The sequence below is a fragment of the Rhopalosiphum padi genome, chromosome 1, assembly GCF_020882245.1.
Source record: "Rhopalosiphum padi isolate XX-2018 chromosome 1, ASM2088224v1, whole genome shotgun sequence".
Lineage (NCBI taxonomy): Eukaryota > Metazoa > Arthropoda > Insecta > Hemiptera > Aphididae > Rhopalosiphum > Rhopalosiphum padi.
This window is the reverse complement of record NC_083597.1, coordinates 43,437,812-43,461,121: the sequence shown is the minus strand read 5'-3', so window position 1 is coordinate 43,461,121 and position 23,310 is coordinate 43,437,812. Positions and strand designations below refer to the sequence as shown.

Below are 23,310 nucleotides of genomic sequence, written 5' to 3'. Positions count from 1 at the left end.
AAAGCGTACTTACAGCGTTTTAAGAGAATAATTTACTTTTTTACGATCACTTTTCTTATTTTATAACTGGACAACATCAATAAATATTATAAGTACGCACAAAAATTTGTAAATTAAATAAAAAATTATTTTAAAATGTACAAAATTATAATTTGTGAGGTTAATTTTATGCCCATTCACAATAATGCAACATAATAATGACATAATGTCTATAATTCTTTATGCATATTTAATTTAGGTAAGTATGATGGAAGTATAAATTGCATTTTTAATATTTTTATTTTTGATGAATTTAAACTGTACTCATTAAAAACGATTTATATATTATTAATATATATACAAATATAATAGATCTAACAATCGTCTTACCGTTACTCAGACTATAAATAATAATAATAAAATAATAGGTTTTAATCAACCGCCTTCGAATAGGTCACACATCACGGACACACACATCGTGGCCAAAAAAGATCTAATTTAAAGCCCACAGCGTTGGTACACACTCCTCTCAGTCAAACGCATACTTCTCAAACGCTAACAAAATACTGAACTAAAAAACAGACATTAACTTCTAAAAACTCTGCACGGAATCCTCACACTTGACAAAAGCAATCAACACACCGATCAAATGTATAAAAGAAATTGATCTTCGTCGAAAATATACAACACTATGATCTATAATAATATTGAAATTGTCTAAGATGTAACTAAAAATATAAAATTAGGTTAAACATTTTTATCGTATTCCTGTGTTTCAATTCGTTGTATACTAAATATAAGGTACAAAAAAATATTTAGTGCTTATATATTATTTTAATTAATATTATAATATTAAGAGAATTTTGCGTACTCAATGTCAAGAGTATAGAGTTAACGAATTTTGTCAATACAACGCAAACTAATTTAGATTCTAATCAATGTAAGAATTAAAGCTATATAAAATTAAATCACTTTTTCATTTTTCGAACGGAAATATTTTTTCGTTTTGACTTCATAAAAATGAATTACTAGTTTTTTTAATATTATTGAATAATTCCTTTTAATGCCATCATATTATAATTTATATTGATATAAATTATAAATATTTAAAAAAAAGCTCACACAACAATTTATTTTTATTTATATAATTCATTATATTATTTATTGTATTATGAATGTTATTGTATGCCAATTACCTATTATACATACAAATATAAATATTGTATTATAATATTCATACAATTTATAAAGTTCTAAAAAAATATAACTTTTACGTTTTATATTTTTACATAAGTATATATTAAAAAAAAAAAAAAATTTAGTAAAAAGTTATCTAAGTCTTTAATATTTTGAGATTCTACAGAAGTTAAAAAAAAACTTTTTTATTTTTAACGTTTCTCTCTTAAAATATAAGCTAAGATCATGTGAGCATAATAATCATTATTCATATAGCCACTATAATCGCATAAGAAAGTGATAGCCACGCATGCGTAATGTGTATAAATGTATGTGTTCGTCTATCTAACTATTCATACTTCCGTGTATGCGGGAACATACATAAAGGGATGACAAAAACTTTTTTGGACCATGCCGTGTAAAAGTCAACCATTTAATCACAACTTTTTTTGTTCCGTAAAATTCCATACGTTTTTCAACAGAGTTTTGATTTATGATAATTAAACTGTTCAGACGTTCAGACGTCTTCCTTATCAATGATAAAATTGTTTTCAACAAAACCATTATTTTTATCCCAAACTATTTTGTAAAACAATTAAATTAATTATATCGTGCATACAATACGCATATAACATATTTATATGGCATACGTACTGAATTTATTTGTAATTACTCTGTAATATTGTATATCAAAACCACAAGGATGACTTATAAATATATAAATTAATTTTCATTACTCAATAGTAGCTATAACAGTATCAAACGATGGATATATATATATAGCCTGGTATAAAAGTATACCTATGCACACGGCTATTATATAATAAGAAGATTAAAAGTGGTTATATAAATAAAGAAAGATTTTTCAAAATAACAATAGGTACCCACCTTATAAAAGACTCTACAGATCGATTTAAACTTCGTAATTTAATAATACGATGTTCAAATTTAATCCACATTAAATTGGAAAATACATTATTGTGAATTTATAACGTGAAAATAGAAATAAAAAGTTAAATAAAACCAAAGATTGAAGTTATCTATTTATATTGTAAATATAAATAAAAAGATAGAAAATTCCAAACTATATAATATAAAACATTCCCAAATTCTGTCTCAAATCACCATTAAAGTTTAGTTCACTACCTGAAAATAAGAAAAAATCTGTTCACCTACATAACAAACGTATATAAATATACACATAAAAAAAAAAACCAAATGGTTTGAGGAACAAAATAAAAATCGAACAGTTATCGCTTTGTAAGGATAGAGGAAACATCCTCGCCTGAATTCATGATACCAAATATCTTTTTACAACGATCAATACAAATGTTTGTCATAAAAGCTGAATGAAAAAAGTGTGTCGTTGTAACTTTCAGACGTGTATTATTAAAAATATAAAACTCAAATTTGATGGTTTAAAATGAAAAAAAAAAATTTAAAAAAAAAAAACCGAAAATAAAAAGTGATAGGAAAGACGGTAATGCGTCGTACGATTTTTTTTTTTAGTCAACGCAAAATGGGAGCATGCGGTGCTAATGGAAGTCTCACCGCGTTAATGGTTTGGTTTCCGACACCTTTACTCGTCGAAAGAAAGTGAAAAACATAAAAGTAATGGTGTTTCAGCATGTAACTCGCAGTACCATAGTGTATACTAAAGTACCACCAAAAAATTAAGAGCCTTGGAAGTCCTTTGTTCTTGTGCCAGGTGCACATGGATGTCCGGAGCGTAAAGTTTTCGCACTCCTATTTTACTCAATTATTTTCGCCGGGTTTTTTTCTTTTTTTTTTAATTTCACACATACCTACCGATGATTTCAATATTTGTGTGCTTACAATTTAAATTACAATTTATTTTAACTGATAGGCAATTCGTTTGTTTGATCGTTGTCTTAATTCTACTGTTTTAGACAGAATGTCAATACTGATAATAATCAATATGATATTATTGAATATTATTGTACTACGTTAGTTATAACATTTATTTATATAAATAAACACATATTTTTGAAACTTATTAGTAAAGTTTAAAAAATTACATAAGTAATATTGTTGATATGTTGATATATTAAAAAAAAAAATACTGCTAAAGATGTTTAGTTCACAATAGTAATAGTACTTATAAGTATATTGGGAACCTTGTCAACCGTTAGAAAATAACATCGAGTTGTTGTTCGCGGAATTCATCTCATAACATGTCAACACAATACACAATATCGCCATTTCTAGAAATCATTCTTTGACTTTGACTGTACCGTATACATACATTTTGTATGGGAGAAAGGAATCCCGAACAGTGAAAAAAAAACTAATTTATACGTACCTATCTGTAAAAAATAAGCATTTTAAGCAACTTTAAGAATTCTCAATATATTATATGGAAAATGTACTAGTGAATTTATAACAATTATAAAATAGTAACATAGTGTGAATGATACCTTACACTATTTGCTTAGTTTGAAATAAAAAAAGTAAAATTGTTTATCGAAATAATTAAAATATCTATAATCGCAAATGATATTTAATAATATCAGTAACATTTAACAATAAAGTCATTTTGATAAATACGGTGAGGTAACTACAACTGTTTGATGGTAGCTGACAATAATACAATGAAGGCTGCTCAACATTGATGACAATTTTCATAATTAATTACAATTCATTTAAAGTTGAGTGACAAAACATTTTAAGTAGTAATAAAAAAAAAGTTGGTAAAATGTGTGGTATTGATTTACCGGGAAAATTTTATTTTGTAAATTTACTGCACTCACATATTATCTAATTTTTAGTTTAAAAATATGAGGAAAAAATGAAAAAATAAATGTTTGTTAACTGTGAACAGTACCACCTTGTCACATGATTAATTTTAAACATACTATATAAATATAAAACTTATATTTTGTTAAATTCTACATTCAACTATTCTATACTGTTCAATAATTATGAGTGAGTATTACACTCTAATCGTTGTTGATCAAATGCCTAGAGATAACATTCAAAATTACCTAATTTTACACTAAAAAATATTAAAAGTACAGTAAATTGTAATAATATTCTCTTTAAGTTAATAAAATCACCTAAAAATGCTACAAAATCTATATGGATAAAAAAAGTAATAAATTAAAGTTTCACTTTATTTCTAACATTGTAATACATAATATATCGAATATTTAATTCGGAATGCATAGTCCTTTTGCACTGATATCCTCCTAATCATTATGGTACCCGAATAATAATTTTAGATACGACTCAATAAGCCGCCATAATCCATTATCAACTACCATGCTCGTTTGATAGTATGATACCATTTTGTGACAGCAACTATCATAATATTATTGTCCCCACGGTGACAGTCTCTTATTACTGAACCGTCACGATATGACTTGTGTTACGATTACAATTATCGCGTTTTACTATCGCGCCCGAGTAGTAAACTCGATTTAACATGTGATGCCGAGCCTATAGATATATTATCAATATCTTGTGTCTAGTCGATTATACAATTTACATGGAGTACAGTCGTGCTTTATAAAATCCCTATACCACCGCTTTGTACAATATAAAATATGATATACCTATTACGAAATAAATAAATTTTTGTATGATCAAGAACATCGATATTATAATAATTGTAAGCCTAATCTAATAACATTATTCCGCGTCTATATTAAAAATCAAAAAACAAAGTAAAACATTATAAATGTAAATTTGTATGCCATAATTTACAACTATTTTTTTTTTTTTTAATAAATTGTTAAGGTTGTTTTAATTTTCCAATTAGGCTTATTGAAAAAATAAAAATAAAAAGTTATTGGAAGGATCTGACATCTCTGTTATAGGTTTTTCTATAATATATAGTGTATTAAAGATTCTTGGTTCTATTTTCTATTCAATCCAATACACCGTTCGTTATAGTAATAATTTTCATGATTTATATAGAGGTTCTATTTTTTATAGAATAAAAATATAAATAACGACTTGTCGTATAAAATATATTATACTTATACTTCTAATAATTTGAACTGATTTTTGTTCACTCCATCAAGTGTACCTACCTAGGATGCTTCTATTACACTGAATACCAACGTATAACATCATAATTATAAATTATAATCTAATAAAATATAATATTGGAAAACAACAATTTTAATAATAGAATGGTTCTGTTTTAATTTTCAAAGATTAAATTGATTTATAAACCAATTACTTTAATAAAAACTAAAACAGCGAGTGGGTAGGTATTCGTTATGTGTCATCACTAGGGAATTGTATTTAACGGATCGTTTTGAAATATTCAAAGTGAAAGTTTCAATCTTATTTATTTTTAAATACTAAGCTTTTAATCGTCAAAATTTAAAAAATATTCTTCCAGTTTTATTGAATATGCAATTTTTCTTTGATCGTATATTTATATATCGTTTTAATAGTTTCATAATTTTAAATAATTTAAATTTATCGCTGGAAGCGTATTAAAATATTTAAGATTTTTGATCGGTTACTAGAAAATGCGAGGAAATTTCTTTTCTGACAGACAGTAAATATAGTATGATACATGTATACTTAAGTTAATAGCATCCTTACTAATCTTAAAAGATTTCATGTACCGTAAAAAAATAAAATATATTTATAAAGAATAAAACATTTAGTATTCACTTAAATGTTTTACTTTTGTTAATAAATCCTATTATGTATTTTTCATAAGTAGAGTTAGGTAATATAATATAACATGACCATAATGCATTAAGCTTAATATAAATACTAGTGAATATTATCCAAAGAACCCAATAATATTTTAATTCACTTAGTATCCATCCAATTGAATAGAGTGATTTTAAAAATTACAATGATTAATAGATTACGGTGGGTTCATATTTTTTATTTAAAATTCTATTAAATTAATCACATTATGAATTTAATTGATTTCAACTGGAAGCTTCGCGGAAGAAATAGGTCAAACTGCCATTGTTAAAAACCGTCTTACTCGAGTAAATTGTACACGTGAAAGGAACGCACAGCATTTATAAATAAATAAAGAAATTAGTCATTGAAATATGTACGCATGATATATTCCGCTTTTCCTTCTGCTGTTTCTCAAATCTGTTTTCAATAAATTAATATTTAAAATTGCGTACGCTCTTATGTAAAAAAATAAACCACCGGCAACTTTTACTCGGGTTACCTCGGGAGCGCGCAACCATGAAACGTTTTCCAAAACTATTCGATACATAATAAATATTTATACACGTATATAAGACATATAATATACGTGCGTGTATAATATATATATATATATATATATATATATGTATAGATAATATTTAATGTATTCCGAACGTGGTGATTTTTCATAAAAGCTCGTCTTCGTCGGTGGTGAAAGAAGTTATAGATACGGTTTACCGTCAGACCAACTGTATAAAATTGACTCGAGTACAGCTGTTTGCCCTCATACCGTTTAACGAGAGGAGGGGGCACGGGATCTTATGAATAATGCATTGGACTCGGACGCCTCCAGCTAACTATCCGTTTGTCATGGTTGCCACTGGTGTGTGTGTATGGTAATAGTGGTAGTAGTGGTAGTAGCAGTAGTAGTAGTAGTAGTAGTAGCATACTCTCGTACACACTCTCTGTTCCCCTTAATTTCTAGATAACTCCCGAGTGCACTGGACGTTTAAGCGCAAAAGCTCCAATTTGCAGTCAAGCATGTACAGACCGAGGCAGAGAAATTATCGTTCTTGCATACAATAACGCCGGTGATGAATATTATGACCCAAACTTGTTGAATTAATACAAATAAATTAAATTGCCCACACAGCGATCGAATATATTCTGAACACTGTTTTGCAAAGTAATATGCTGCCAGCCATGTCGGTCACCCGAAACGATAGCCTATTTATTCTGTATTATTATTAGTATATTATTATTTTGTTCTCGAAAACAACCGCAAAAAATCGATTTCGTATGTAATAATAATAATAATATGTAATAGTTTATAATGGTAAATAATAATATGTACCAAAAATGTTATGGTAAAATAATAACCATAATAATAATAGCAACAATAATAATATCATAATATACTAATATTATATACTGTACAATATAATGGACTTATATAGATTTGTGATCGAAACGTATCTGATTTTAAAAAAGCCTCGTCATTTAAGAGTAAATATTATCGTGAAAATTAAAATAGATGGTATTTGAAAATCGTATTTTTAAAATGTATCTATCCATAAAATAACAATAGCGGTCATAACAACAATGTATAATTTACAGTATAATAGATTTATGATCGAAACGTGTTTGAAATAGCTACATCATTTTATAGGAATTATAAAACAAATTAAAATAGATGGAATTTCAAAGTTTTAATTTAAACATACATCACTTGACACTTAATTGTATTATATTATTATTATGTGCATTTTCGTGATAAAAATTATTACCCACATAATTAACTTTTAATTTATACCATTATATTCAATCTAACTACTAAAAATTTTGTAAATTCTATAAAATTAAATGTATTATAACAAACACAATAGTTTTTAATTACTTTTAATATCGTAAATAAAACAAATACAGCTATCGATTATAATATAAATTTTATATAAATTTAAAATGTTTATTGTAACATTTTTATTATTCAAATACATTTATTTATAATATTTACTAAATTAGTAAACAGAACATCAAACTAAATGTGGTACTGTGTATAAATTACACCAGATATCCATCTAAATACTAAAAAACATAAAAATGGTTTATACTTTTGTGAAATAATGATAACACAAATACCTAACATTATACGTTGATTTATAATTATTAATTATATAAAGCAATAAAAATAACAATTAACTATAATTTAGTGATTTATTACAACATTTATTTTGCCAAATTTAAAAAATGAATTTATTTTTAAACTCGAAGTAAAATATTTATATTGATAAGCTATTAGTAACTGTACCAAATATGTATGCATTATACATTTTTTATTATTATTAAATTATTATTTTAAATATTTTTGAAATGTTTATTGTAATTTAAATATGCATATTAATTGATACCTGTACAAATAAACAAAATCTTACTTATTTTTTAATTGGATGATTTATAATTGCATTATAAGTACCTATACAAGACGCCTATCAATTATAATTTAATTATGTAAATATTTGCGTAATAGGTATAATGTAAATAATCTATTAGATTGATTTTATATTATTCAGTGCTTATAAAGCTTTACGTATTAGTAGCCGATTTATTATTATGAGATAAGTTTAATTTTAAACATAAATATCTTAAATAGCTTATTAAAGAATATATATACACAAATTACGAATTAATATATCATTTTACGTATTCGTGTGCATTTAAGATTGAATAAATCAACACATTTAACAATACATTTTTCTATATAATATATGTATATATTTATTGTTTATGTTTGGAAAAAACTTTCATACTTTGAATAAATAATTTATTGTAACATCATATCTTAATATTGTTTTCTGATTTTAATTTTTAATTAGTATTTAACTACAAAAATAACCAACTAAAAAACTATGGCCTTGATGGTATTAAAAATGAGATTTTGGTTTAAAGCCCAGGTGCTGTTATTTATTTTATACGTTATGTCAATTTTATAACATATTTACCTATTTTCGTATTTACGTCACGTTTTTAAAATGTTCTTTTCTTTAAATACAAATTAAATTATATTTAAATTATAATCGTAAATATAATTTAATAAACTTATAAAGTAATTTTATACTTATGAATATTGTTAATGTATTGATTATTATTAGATTATTAGATTTACCCTTTGCAGCAGTGGCCCCAATAAATAATTTTGTTGTGTTGTATTATAATTTAAATTAGACAAACTTTAACCATATTTGACTATTTACAATTAATATATTACTATAATAGAATTGTTTTAAAAATACAGATAATACATTTCAAGTTTTTTACATGTCCATACTTAGTAATCAGTTAATTACTAAATGTATATTTTATATTATGTATTTAATTTGCTAAATAATGTATCTTCTATTAATTAATTAATTAAGGTTTACTGCTGTAGTGTAATATAAAATAAATAACGAAGCATTATATTATAGTTTTTGTATCGTAATAGATACACAACAATTTGATTACAAAATTTCTCTTCGGGCCTATTGGCCGTTCAAAAAGCCGTGTTTTAGCTTTCTGAATACAATATGTGAGCGCTTACGGCGCACATTTGTTTTGATTTTGACGATACCTACATTAAAACATATTTACAATGTAAATTTCCACATGGTGTAATATATTTAGTATTATGTTATTTGAATAAAACTGTAAACGAAAAACGCTTTAAACTATGATTTGTATTGAATACAATAATAACTGAGACTCCATTGAAAGCCAGTCTTCGATTTCACAGGCGAATACGCCATTAGGTATAGTATAATAATTCCCTTTCCCCTATTCCTCTATATCAACACGGTTGTATTATATTCCGAATAGCCCTATTATACAGGACTGCCGACACGTATGTGACCCAACCTTTGATATTGTACACCTATAGAAATGGACAGTGAGAGGGTGAGAGCGAGACGGATAGAACGTTGGGAAGGCTTAAAAGGGGGGCAGTGATAGAGCGAGCGAGCGTGGTAGAGAAATAATGAGAGAGAGAGTGAGAGAGAGAGAGATAGAGAGAGAGAGCAAGAGAATGTAGTGTAGGTGTGCCTTTTAACTTGCTAAACTGAAGCGTTGCAAAACTTTCTCTAAGTGATATACGGACCTTCGACAAAACACCCCGAGTTTCTGCGCAAGGTTCAGTTTCCAACTTGGAAACCATTATTTGTCCATTAAATATATAATGTATTAAAAAAAAAAAAAAAGAAAAGTTTATGTTGTATGAAATTCTTATTATCGATTATTGGTAATATTGCGATACCGCAATCATACTCGGTTTTGCATGTTAAACTATACCATTATAGCTATTGCGTATATAAAATTACCATTTCAAGACCTACGATATCGAACTTAAGTTTAGTTTAGTTGGTCCCAATAAATGATTACTCAGCCTATATAATGATGCCTATAATATTATCGTATTAATCATTCAATCGTTAGTTTCGCCAAATCACACCCTAATTATTGCGAATCTAAAACTTTGTAAGACATTTATTATAATTATGTCACACACCGACGGACGTGGGACACGCATTTAATAGTTTTTACCGATTACAATGCCGTGGTAATAATCGATATAGTATATTGTATAGTCAGTAATAAATAATATAAAATGAAGAGTTGTTGTAACGAATAGAAGTGAGTTCAGCATATAAATGCATAGCATGTGTAAGTAGTGTGTACAATAAAATATTCACATAATATAATATAATGTATAGATATAGTATAATTATAATATCTCTTACGAGACGTTATATCGGAGCATACGGCAGTGCGCCATGCCAAGTTCAAACAGCATCCCGTGTATCATTACACGAGCCAATTTACCCGGTTTTTCTTAACCTCATATGGCTGTTTCCTGGCTTTCTTGGCATTTAAATAATGAAAACACTTAACTGTTCTGATAGGCTGATATTTTGGCTTAGTGGTTTTTAACTTGATATTGTTTTAACAGTTAACTTTTTTATGGGTATTCAATATTATACTTTATAATATAGTAAAATATATTTTACTTTTATTTCAAAATTACAAGGTCTAATGTTATCTTATTAGAGATATCAATATTAAAAGATAATTTTTTTGTTTAATTTTTGTGTGCATTCGCAGCAATATTATTATACAACTTAAAATGTCTGTGAAAAAAAATCGTCTTTATATTATATTTTATAGGTTTTTAGTTACTATATTATGAATTACTTATGAGAAATTTCTAGTAAATTTTCAATCTTGAGCTATAAAAATTGAACATTTTTTTAATTTTTAGCGAATAAATTACTTACAAATATTCGTGATTTAAAAAAAAAAACCATATCAATAATGTACTTATTTTGAAGCTTTTATTGAACTTTTTTTACCTTATTGAAGCTTTTAAATAATTTAAAAAACATTGTTATTTGTATAATGTATATTTTTAATATTTTAAATAGGTATAATAAGGACTTATGGGAAACCTTTTATTAAATATCTAAGCTTTTTGATCAAGTAAATATTGAAATAAATATTTATATATAAAAAAAAAATAAAAAATGTAAAGTTTATTTAAATTTTACAAACATTTAGAAAGTTAGGTATATTATAGTAGTTAATACTAATATAAATATTTGGTAAAAATGTCAAGACTTTATTGAAATTGTTTTCAAATATACCATAAAAAATAAAAACGATTTTGTAAAATGCAGGTTTTGTGTAAAAATTCGCATTATTTCTAATTTTGTATAGTTATTTTTTTTCTTTTGACCCCCGAAACACCGTTTAGTTCCAATTTGCTACCAAAAATCTTAACAAAACAAAAAAAAAGTTGAAGTATTTTTAATGTCCTAAAAGATGATGACAAATAGAAAAAAAGTAAAAACAAACACACACAAATACTTGTATTATCATTCTAAAATCAATACATTCGCTTCACTTATAATCTAAGCAGTATTTTGATAATTACATTTTTTTTCAAACAGATTTTGATTGGGTTTATTAAATAAAATTAAATATGCTATTATAATTACCAAATAAATACAGTAACTCTTAAAATAACTTAAGACATTTTTTAATTTAAAAATTGATTATTTACGATCCAAATGTATCTTTCGATTCGAGAAGTTTGATTAAACTTTCAATACAACATTCATAAATAAGTAATTGCGATTTGTATTTTGTTTGAATTATTGTAACTTTTATAGTAATAATACAGTATATAAAGCCATTCATATCGAAATAGTCACTTATAATACTCGTATAATGATTATATTTATACCTCTAATTAATAACTATTAATTACTCCGAGTAGGTTATTAATAATGTTAATTTTTATTTTTATGTAACATTTATAAATGTATTTTAAATAGTCGTTTATTAAACCATCAGATTAAAATAGAGAAAAACATGTTAAATCTTTATATATATGAAATAATTAAGTATTGTCTTATAATAAGCTACAAAGCTCTTATTTTAAAAAAAAACAGGTATTTAAAACACAAATATTTTTTTTTATGATGGTCATGTCTACTACTTGGGATAATACTCATAAATATGAATTTCTTACTAAATATGTCTATTTTTAAATATTTTAGATTTTGAACGGAGTGTCTGTGTCTGTGTCTGTGTTTGTCGTCACGTTTTAGAGTAGTAATAGTGCTTTGATTTTTTACTTCAGCCCTTCTTTGAAAAGGAAAATGAATCTAGTTGACACTTTGAGGGGGTCAAAAGTAAATAATTTTTTTTATTTTGCTGTAACTCAAAAATTAATCATTGCGAATACTTGAAATTTTCACCAAATGTTGTTTATATTGGTGTTATCTGTATACGATTAAATTTTCAAAATATTTTGAATTTTTTTAAGTTACGTATAGACAATTTAAATATTCGATTTTTTTAGAAGTGCCTATAAAAAAATTTGGCACCAAAAAATCTTTAAAATTTAATAAACGGTGTTTATTATATGTTGCAGTTACCGTTGTAAAAATAAATAATTATCTTTTATTATTGCTTATTTAACAGTTCATTTCAGGTTATTCAGTTAGTTTTTACCACACATATTTTCAGATTCAGAGTGATACACCAAACGTCATTTGTATACATTATTATTGGAATTGTACTTGGGGTTGTTTTCTTGTACACGGTACTTGAAAAGAAATGCTTACAAATCACATTATATCATATTTCTCAAAAATACTTGAAAACGGTTTGGTATCATACCAAACCCGGACATTTCGCCACAGCCAATTCGCCGCAACCGTTTCACCGCCGGATTATTTGCAGCAGGCCCATATGACACATATAAGACTAAAGAAGTCATTGTAAATAAGCCAGTGTAAAATACAGTATCCGACGCTGTTGAATTCGAAGTATCTGTCCGTGAATACCGAGTTGAGGACGGCTAGCTGGACTTACCTGATATAGGGACACTGGTGAAGAAGGAGTGGACGGAGGTGCAGCTGGCGGGGAACTGTCTGTTCCCGCAGCTGAAGGGTAAGAATAAGAGGCTAGGGAGCTTGTAAGACAACAATATCGGATAGCGAAGCACCCTAAGCCGACTTCGAACCTGAAAGCCGCCAGCACACCGGCTTCCTAGGAACTAACTCGCATTGTGATGCATATTATATTGACTAAATGTCATGTTAAACTATTTCGTTTGTTTTTCCATCAATTATTTTAAATTGTCTACGTTGCGTCGTCGTATAAAAGTATGTGTTTACAAAAAATATGATAATTTTTTCCCTCGCCACTTTATTATTACATGACGTAGCACACAACTCAAGGAATAGATATTATATATTAATGAATACGTTTTATGCAAATAAAAGAATAATATACAATATGTATAAACATGTTTGTTAAGTATTATTTTATAAATATATATATATTATGTATGCATAATTTATCCTACTCTTGTTATTGTCATCATGCAAAGGCTGAGTGACGTTTATTTATATGTATATAGTATGCCGTACATTCATATGTATTATATTGCAATAATTATCTTACAATCAAAAATAATAGAGCACCACGATGTTGAAAAATAGTCACCAGTCAAAAAAACATATAATATATTTACAAAATAAATTATATTTTTGATATGATTCTTATTTATATTAATGCATTTTAATACTTGAGACATGAAATTAATATGATAATTTCGAATTTAATTCAAATGCTGTCATAAAATTGCGAATTTGAAAAAAAATGGTTGCAAGCAGAGTTTGGATTATTCAAAATTAGCTACAACAATAAGCACAATATAATGTTTTAAAAATCATAATGTAACTTCATCAATGATATAAAGCATACATATTAACCGTTTATGATACTTCTAAACTTTTGTGTAATTTAAGATTTGTGACATAAAAAGATCCCAAATTAGTATGAAATTATGATTTAATTTGTGAACTAAAATAATTATATTGAAGTGCTTTGATAGAACGCTGAGGAATCGTTTTAAATTAGCACGTCTAAGATCTTTCACGTTTACTATAAAACAATGTGTATATTATACATATTGGTGAAACAGTTTTTAACTTTTTATTATAATATCCTATTTATGTTGAACATCTTGAACATTGACAATGTTACGTTCAATTACAAATACTTATTGATTTTCTAAGGTCATAAAGCCAATATAAATTGTTGAATATTATGAAAAATGATTATTATTAAGTATCCTTAAGAAGAGACTAAAATAGTAAAAATCAATAAATGTAATATATTAATAAAATCGTAACTGTTTCCGAGTACTAAGATGAACTGTACAATAAAACTGTATTATTCAAAGAAATATTATTTTATGAATTGGAAAGGTCATTAAATTATTACTATAGATAAATATTTGATGTAATGAATTTATTGATAATATTTAATTAGCAACATGATATTTAAAGCAATAACCCGTGACCGTCGTTCTCTTTTAAAAATGCTCCAGTCAGTCCATCAGTCCATCTACATTCTACGCAATTCTTATTCTTTCTATCCATAATGTTTGTCATGCAAATTAATAGTCACATAAACATATTCATTCACAGCTACATGTCATCCATATGATCACTCTTTTTCTTTTAAATTTAATTAAACATTTTAAAACATTCTACTTCCTCTTTTATTATGTTAAGCTTTATTTTCCTTGGTTTTTCTTATGGTTTATGTCTCTCAATCACGTTCAGAATCGATTTTAATGTGATACATTCTTCGTCATCTTTTAGAAGATGGCCCATCATTCCCCATTGACGCACGTCGACCTCTATTGCGTTTATTATTTTCTTTCTTCTCTAACTTGATCCAATATCTTAGAATTCCAGTTCTTTTTCTCTATTTTATACTTTTTTCCTTACTTTTTCGAAGTTGGCGTTTCGTAGGCATATTAATAATATATAACAGACACACACATTCTTAGAACTATTTTTTTTATCATGTGTATTGTGTACTAATTTTAAAAATATACAGAATACATCAACACAGGATATAATACAATATACATAAATTCATCATTATCTTATTATTTATGACTTAAAAAAGAAACATATAACATTCATTCTGAAGAAACTTATTTGTATTTTTGAACATAATTGTAATCACAAAAGATGATATGTAAGTTGTTATATGGAGTTTTAATTGTTGTAGACAAATCATATTATTATTATAATACAAGTTTGTTTGAATTTATGTACAACATACATACATTAAAAACACATTAGTTAAAACTATTGTTTGCGGTATTGTTGAATCACGTGAAATATGAATTTATTCACGAGATTGTTTCGGTTTATTTTAGAATGACTTAAAATACCTATTATAACTAGGTACCTACTATAATGTAAATATAATACATATAATAAAAAATAATATTTTGACATATAAAAATAAACCCCATTATAATTTATAATTGCATTAATTATTTAAAATATTTATCATGCGTTGTATTGAATTTTTCTTTCAAAAAGTAAAAGTATAAAATACAGCTCATATACATTTTATTTTTACATTTTACTATTTTATACTTTTACGCATAAAATGTTCCATCGAATAATATGTAATTGAAGTATAGTCTAAATAATAAGATTTAAACTAAATAGTTATAATTATACTTTGATACAAATTGTATAGTATTATTATATTTTATTATTCATTATTATAGTTGTGATAAAATAATTTAAAATGCACGATTTATATAAAAAATATTTTGCAAATAATTATATAGGTACTTATTATTTATTAAAATGATAATTATTTATGTAAATACTCGTATTATGAGTATTATGAGTTGAGATTTTTTTTTTTAACATTTAAAATAATAAATTATAAATAATTTTGGAATTGCCTCAATAACTCATTCGTAAAAAAAAAACGTTACTCGAACCTTTCAGTGTGTCGTTATCTTTACAGTATTGCTTATCATCTGAAGTTTCTTTTCTGTAATAACAAACACACACAAATATAAACAAAAATATATTACCATTTTTTTTTATCTATCCTGTTTAACTAACTGTGACCGTTTTGTTGGAAACCATAAAGAGAAAAGCATTTTTACGCTTTTTTCTGTGTGCCCGACACATATTAGAGGTCATTCCTATGTTTGGCTCAGTCATATGGAATGTGAGAGGGAAGGGAAAAAAAGTTACCAGTCGTTCTACGTGTTTGGAATGCCTTAGTGGGTTAGTAAATAAAATTCACAGAAAATTACATTTTGTCGGCTAACCAACACTGATAAGCTTTGACACAAAAGTGTTGGTCAATATTCGTTCAAATTAACATCCACTGGGACTAACAGTGTAAAAGCTCCATAGGAGTGCAATTTTAAAACGGTAAACTCAAATAAAAGTGTTTTAAAATGTATTCCGATTATAAATTATATTACGTATAGACACGATTATTGTTATTGTTTTTAAAATTGAGATTTAGCAGCATATAGCCATCTGCTGTTCTTCGAAAAAAAACAATAATATGTTGAATTGTTCACGTTTGTCTATGTGATTTTTAAATAAGATCTAAAGATCGACAATACAACGCAAATTTTCATTACGCAGAAAATGACTGATGTCCTAACCGATCGCGATACACACTGATGATATTAAGTACCTACCTACTTTCATACGTTACAGTTGTAACTGTATATGATTTATGTATGGAATAAATACAATTAGTATCTCGTGTTATATATTACTAATCACAAATGGATTAAAAATATTGTATTCACATAAAAATAAATAAAATACAACTTAATAACTATTAATATTAAATATAATCAAATCACATTAGAAATATTTTAAAACGAACTGTGTGTAGAAAATCAAAATAATATTATAAATGTGTTTACGTAATAATATACGGTATGGATATTGGAAAATCAATAAAGAGGTTTTTTTTGAAAATATAATATTATAGTTTTTTTTCACACGTTGTCAGAAAATAAGTCATATTTTGTAGGCTATATCTGATACTACTTGTATTTTGGTGCATAAATATTTGAACCATTTTATTTTATGTAAATAACTTATAAATTAGGACGCACTCGTTAAAATAGATGCGTGGTTTATTCTTATTGGAATATAAAAATATTATTTTCGATTTATTGAAAATGAGTTACATGTAAAATTCTACAAAGTTTATAATGTTAACTCTAAAAACTAAAACAACTTTTTGAAACATAAAGGCACATGTTTTTCAAACATCTACGGTTTTTACAGACGTCATAAAAAAAGTTTTATAATATATTTATTATTATTACTAACCTAACTTACGCTACTCTCTGGTTATTCTTTGCGACAAAATTTAACAAGACATACCTACTTTGATAAATGGTCCAGAGTTTCAGGATGTTTTAAATAATCAATGTCTGAGGTGCTGCATACACGGCAAACCTGAGAACAGTGAATACTTCGATTTCGCATAAATTTAAGTGGTAATCCACACGGAATGCAACATAATATTTCGGGAATTATGAGTATGTGTTCATTTCGTGGATGTTTTTAGCTATCTGCACGAAATTTATTGCGCTTTAAAAGGATTTCTTTCGGACCCTTTAGCGAACTGAAATCCCTTAGGGGTATGTGCTTCAGTGTATATACGTACACATTTATACGGAAGCGCCCAATTCATGTGGAGTGTCTGGAAATTTTCCAAAATCGATATAAGTAAACTGAGCATTAAAAAAAAAAAAAAGATAGAGAGATGGAAAGAGAAAGAGATAAAGTGAAAGAAAGGGTGAGAGAGAAGTATATGGACGGAAGAGAACACAAGAAAAAAAAGAGATCAGTACAAAAGAAAAATAATGATGGTGACCGGAGATGAAAAAGGCAAAGCCGTATACAAAAGGGTTTACTCATGGATTTTGTAATCGATTAGAATAATAATAAAAAAAAAACATACACGGGTCATTGTTCGAAAGATCGTGACAATTGGATAACATTTTTTTAAATAAACACCACACCAAATGTTTTATTATAATGTTTGTTTTATTTAAAAACAAAAAAATAAAATAATCTAATTAAAAAAAAAACCTTTAATTTTAATGGTTCGTAAATTATAATTGTAAATATTTACTCTTAGGGTAAAATCAATAATGAAGTTATGCATAAAATATACTTATTTACACGTATAAATTCATAAATCATATAAGTAGAAGATAGAAAATGATTCTGTTTTTTAAGAAAAGATGTATTATTTATATATGCACATATTATATGGTTAAAATGTGTATTTCAAAATACAATATCATATTAATATTTGAATTTAATTTATTATATATTATTATTTATTATTATTTTATTTTTACATATTATTATATCAAATACATAATACTCAAAGAATTTTTATAGACATTTAAACTGAAGATTTTATTATTAAACACTGGATGGACTTATAATAGGTACGTAAACACAGTTGTCCCATAGGATTTTCTAAATCTGTAGATGGAAGTAGCAGGTAGCTGGTAGTATTTATACTGAGTACTTTTGACTGGGGGTTAACATATTAATTTATAATATTAAATAATACGTACTCTTAACGTATGTTCACTACGTCCGAGTTGACCGCATAACCGTACAAGCACCCGAAATTGGCAGCGGCTTTTATTAATGTCTCCAAGTTAGTTTTGACCGAACCGGTGCATTGATTGCAAACACTGTGTGAATGTTTGCACATCAGAACTTCATCCGACAAGGACGTCTCCGAACCGGCGCCGGATAGCCGAGCGGCCTTTTTGCGAGACTTCCGCAACGTAGTTATTGTATTCTAAAAACGACCGAACGCGCAGTAATATTAATAGTCGTTCGGCGGATATACGATATACGTATACTTGTAATTTATCTATTATCCTCTATTATGGATGACTACAGAGTATGATGGATATAGGTAATGGTTTTTTTCTTCTTTCGCATTTCAATAAATAAAGATAAAACGAATAACAGTGCACATTTAAAACGGAACAACGTGATAACGATAGTATAATATGTAACAGTATTATAATCGTCTATAGATATTATTATAGGTAAATAAAAAAATTCGACCTTTTTAAGAAAAGCTACGTACTATACATCGCTGTATCCGCTGTTCTCGTCACACTCGACGACAACCGCGATAAAATGATCATAAAAATGATGAGATACCGCGGTATGCTGTTATTCGCGAAAACGCATTTAATTCTAATCGGTCGTTTAAATGACTGATGGTGCGACCGAAACGTATTAAACTAACGAGTAAGAAAATTGGAATATTTACCTGGCCTGGTCTACAGCAAGCGCTCCGTAAGTCGTCGAGTGCTCGGATCACTGATTTAAACAGTTTCTGCAACCTACAGGCTTCCTCACATCCTATGTCGTTGTCCGACCGGGCCAATAAGTCTAATATTTCACGTACTCGTCCGCCCACCATCTGCATACACACGTCAGCCGGTAAGGCTTCTGACACGTCGATCGCCGACTTGGCTCTACGTTCACTGGAATTCTGGTTCGCTGCAACGTGTGATAGAAAAACGCTAGAGATTAGTTAACATGCTAAACCGTTGTGATGTGGTCAGAGCTCACTGTATTCCTCCTTCTCGAGGCCCCTCCCCCGAACTAACCCGCCCGTGGAATACACCAAAATGATTTCGATTTAACTGTTTCAGCATTTCGAGCGCAAAAGTTTTAAATTAAAAATGAAACTTTCTCCGAAAGATACGATAGTTGTTCGTTCAGTCGGTGGGTTGGTGAAAAGAAAATGTTTGCTCTTTGGTCCTTGAGATTCATCCATAATAATGTGCTCCACCACTAACTGACGTTAAAAAACGAAAGCGTCCATCGAGTGTTAATACAAAAAGTTTCATTCCCAGTGCACCCAAAAGTTAATTGGATGGCATTCTTTGCTAACGAAATCCTTCTAGCGTTATTTAAATTACGTATTTTAATAAAGGGTTATTTCTATCTATTACGGCAACACATCTAAATAAGTAATAACTAAACGTCGAACGTCTCAAGCAGTATACTACACCAGCATCGGTATATTATTATTTTTTTATCATGTTTTACAATAATTTGCTCATTTTATGAAATAAATATATGAACTTAAATTTCGCAATATGGTCAATATGGTAAAGTAGCTGTTACAAGCTATCAATAGAAATTATTATTTAACAAATATTTATGTTTTCGATTAATTAAAAACTAAAAAAAAAATTCAAAATTCAATGAAAGTTTACATAGATATTATATGAATATTGCATATTGCTGTACTCCATAATATATTTAAGCTCTTTTATAACCGATTTATACGTTCTTCAAATAACAACAAAATTATAACAAAAAAAAAAAAGAGTTTATTATTGTAATTTAGGTGAATGTTAATAATTAATATTGATATCTATTATGATTACTATTGCGTTTTTTTTTTTAGAAATAACTTACATTTCGAATTTGTTACGTTCAATTTTAAAGTTATTAAATAAAATATGTAACATAAACGACAATCTCCTATTATTGTAAACTAAAATATTGTCTATCTATCGGAACTCGGTTCAATACTAATATAATTATGGTATGAAGAACGGTATGCATAATAAGTAAATAACACGGTATTACACACAAACCATTTTACATTCATTGACCATCGCATTATTAGTGGATATCGCTGAATAATATTATGTAATGGTTAATTGAACCAATGAAAATTAAAACTTGAATATTAAACAGGTCAGCATAATGCAATTTTAAAGCATAACATTGGTGTAGGAACAACTCGCATAAATAATACACGGACCTAATTTATAATATATTAACAATCCACATGCGGATTATAAATAGTTTTACACATTTAATCGTGCATAGATAATATTATTGTTTACCATTGTCACCACATGTTTTACATTTAGTAATCGTGTGTCGGATATTTGTGTCGGAACTCTCGACGAACGGTTTCTTGCCGACTTGTTCTAAAATATTTTCAAAAACTCAAGTATTACAGTATATCAATAAAGTCGGTTTGTAAAATAAATATTTTTTCAATACTTGTTAGACGAGCTTTAGGTCTTTTTGCGTAGGCTGATCCATCAAAATAAGTCAAACAAACGGACGTTTTGCTGTTTTCGTTGAACTTCCGAACTAAAGCTGAAATAAATTATAATGAACGTAATTGTTGTTCGAGTTCAATAGCTCAACAATGCAAGAATCACTGGAGTAAAAATAACTTAAGTTTAATGTTGATAATATGTTCGCTAAATTTATTACTAGAATTAGAATTTATGTCTTCATTAATGTAGGACGATACGTCATGATCAGATATACATGGTTTCCGTGAACACATAATTTGTTGGAAATATTTTTAAAATTAAACTCTTAGAACATAATTACTTTAATTTTGATACCAATAGAAATTTATCACAGCATTATTATAAGTTATGACATTATGTTTACTAGTTTAGTTTCCATAAATACTCGTTGTTTACAAAGTATATTTTAATGATAGTATAATATGATTTAAAAATGATGCTAAATATAATTATATTTAGCACGTAAAATGTAACTTTGATTTTTGGTGACTTCAATAAGTGATTATTGTAATTTTTAATTGAAATCGATTTATCGTTACAATGTTCAATGTACTACCGTTTAAATTTAATTCCATATTAATTAATTTGAATTTAATAATAGGAAGATAGTCACTATGAATTGTATTAATAATGTAAAAAACATTTAAAAAATAAATATTCTCAATTATAATAAGGTATAGCATTAAGATACTACTATCTGCAATTTATTAAATTAATAGAGTAACTTACAGAGTTTTGGAGAGACTACTTACTTCATAAGTTCCCAAAATTTTTTAACATAACACTCATGCTTAGATCAATCATATAGGTACTAACGTGTTCAAAGTTCCAATAGATTTATGTCTGTATACCATAAATGTCAGGTACAATTATTATTGTAGAATTGTAGTCTGATATAAATGTTACAAGTACGGCTTATTGAGGTATTTTCTACCTATATGGTTTGAGATAATAAATCGACTATACTGAACAAAAATAATAATTTATGCAAATTCTAAAAAAATATAAGGTCAATCAGAAACATTAAAAAATAAAACAAATTCAGGAAATATATTAATATCTATGCATTAATATTTACAATATTTATAAAGCATTAAGTAACATAATTGATACATAGATTGACGACTTGAATGAACAGAGAATCCAATAGCACTACTTATATTTCCAATTGCATACTGATTTGTTTTACTGTTAGTAATAGAATAGCCTAAATTATATTTTGCAAAAATCACAAGTTTACTATATTATTAATTATTTTAATTATATTAAATCGCCTTATCAAATACTATTATATTATTGACTTTCAAGTCAATTTACTGTCTTACTATAGAACGGTTAGGATATGGGTTCGTGATGCAACTACGTAATAGCTTTAAATAAATTAATATTTCTTAAAATATAATTATGTATAATTATGTATATAAATTAAAATTTAAGCAAAAGTGAAATCTTTTAAATTTCTACATTAAACATTTTTAAATTAAAAAAAAAGACGAAAATCGTTTGAAAATTAATTACTCTACTATTGAATACCCAATATTATAAAAACTAACTTCAATATTGCATATAAACAATTTATATGGCTTTATAAGGTAAACTTTTTTTTCAATTCCAGTAAAAAAAAAAACCTAAGGAGATTCCTGGATTATATTTTCAAGTCTTAGGGGTTTAAATTATGAATTTCTGACAAAATATTTACGTATTTCTATGGTTTCTAACAAATTTAACTTTAAATGCTTATAAAAAAAAATGTGATCTTGTATTTTTGAACTATGTTATGATTAAATTAAGAGAACCATGTGTTACTTTTATAAGTGTTTTACTCACAAAAAAAAAAAAAAATACAATATTTTTAAAATTACATTATGTATACAAAATTATAAAATGCTATTATAAATTAGTATTGTATAAGTGTGATTTATATTTTGTGAACATTTAAATTCTAAATTTCTCGTAAATTTATTACGAAA

At 26.7% G+C, this 23,310-nt stretch overlaps 2 protein-coding genes across 2 annotated transcripts in view; one reads left to right on the top strand and one right to left on the bottom strand.

Annotated features, from left to right (window-relative positions):
* The window catches only part of LOC132931822 (zwei Ig domain protein zig-8-like), a 251,725-nt gene that overhangs the window by 81,093 nt on the left and 147,322 nt on the right, over window positions 1–23,310 (top strand). The gene's annotated exons all lie outside the window — the stretch shown is intronic.
* Window positions 18,641–21,594, bottom strand: LOC132918511 (uncharacterized). Its single transcript, XM_060979767.1, has 5 exons — window positions 21,519–21,594; window positions 21,300–21,398; window positions 21,137–21,223; window positions 19,537–19,769; window positions 18,641–19,050 (listed from the first exon to the last, which is right to left on the bottom strand). The coding sequence occupies exons 1-5, from the start codon at window positions 21,592–21,594 to the stop codon at window positions 18,820–18,822; spliced, it is 726 nt and encodes a 241-aa protein (XP_060835750.1). The 3' UTR covers window positions 18,641–18,819.

Bases quoted from the DNA above. Each gene is read 5' to 3' on its own strand.
- LOC132918511 (XM_060979767.1), bottom strand. From the start codon at position 21,594: ATGTGTTCACGGAAACCATGTATATCTGATCATGACGTATCGTCCTAC. The intron at 21,399-21,518 runs GTAATAAATTTA...AATTTATTTCAG, and splicing joins AGACATAAATTCTAATTCTA to CTTTAGTTCGGAAGTTCAAC. The intron at 21,224-21,299 runs GTATTGAAAAAA...AAAATATTTTAG, and splicing joins ACCTAAAGCTCGTCTAACAA to AACAAGTCGGCAAGAAACCG.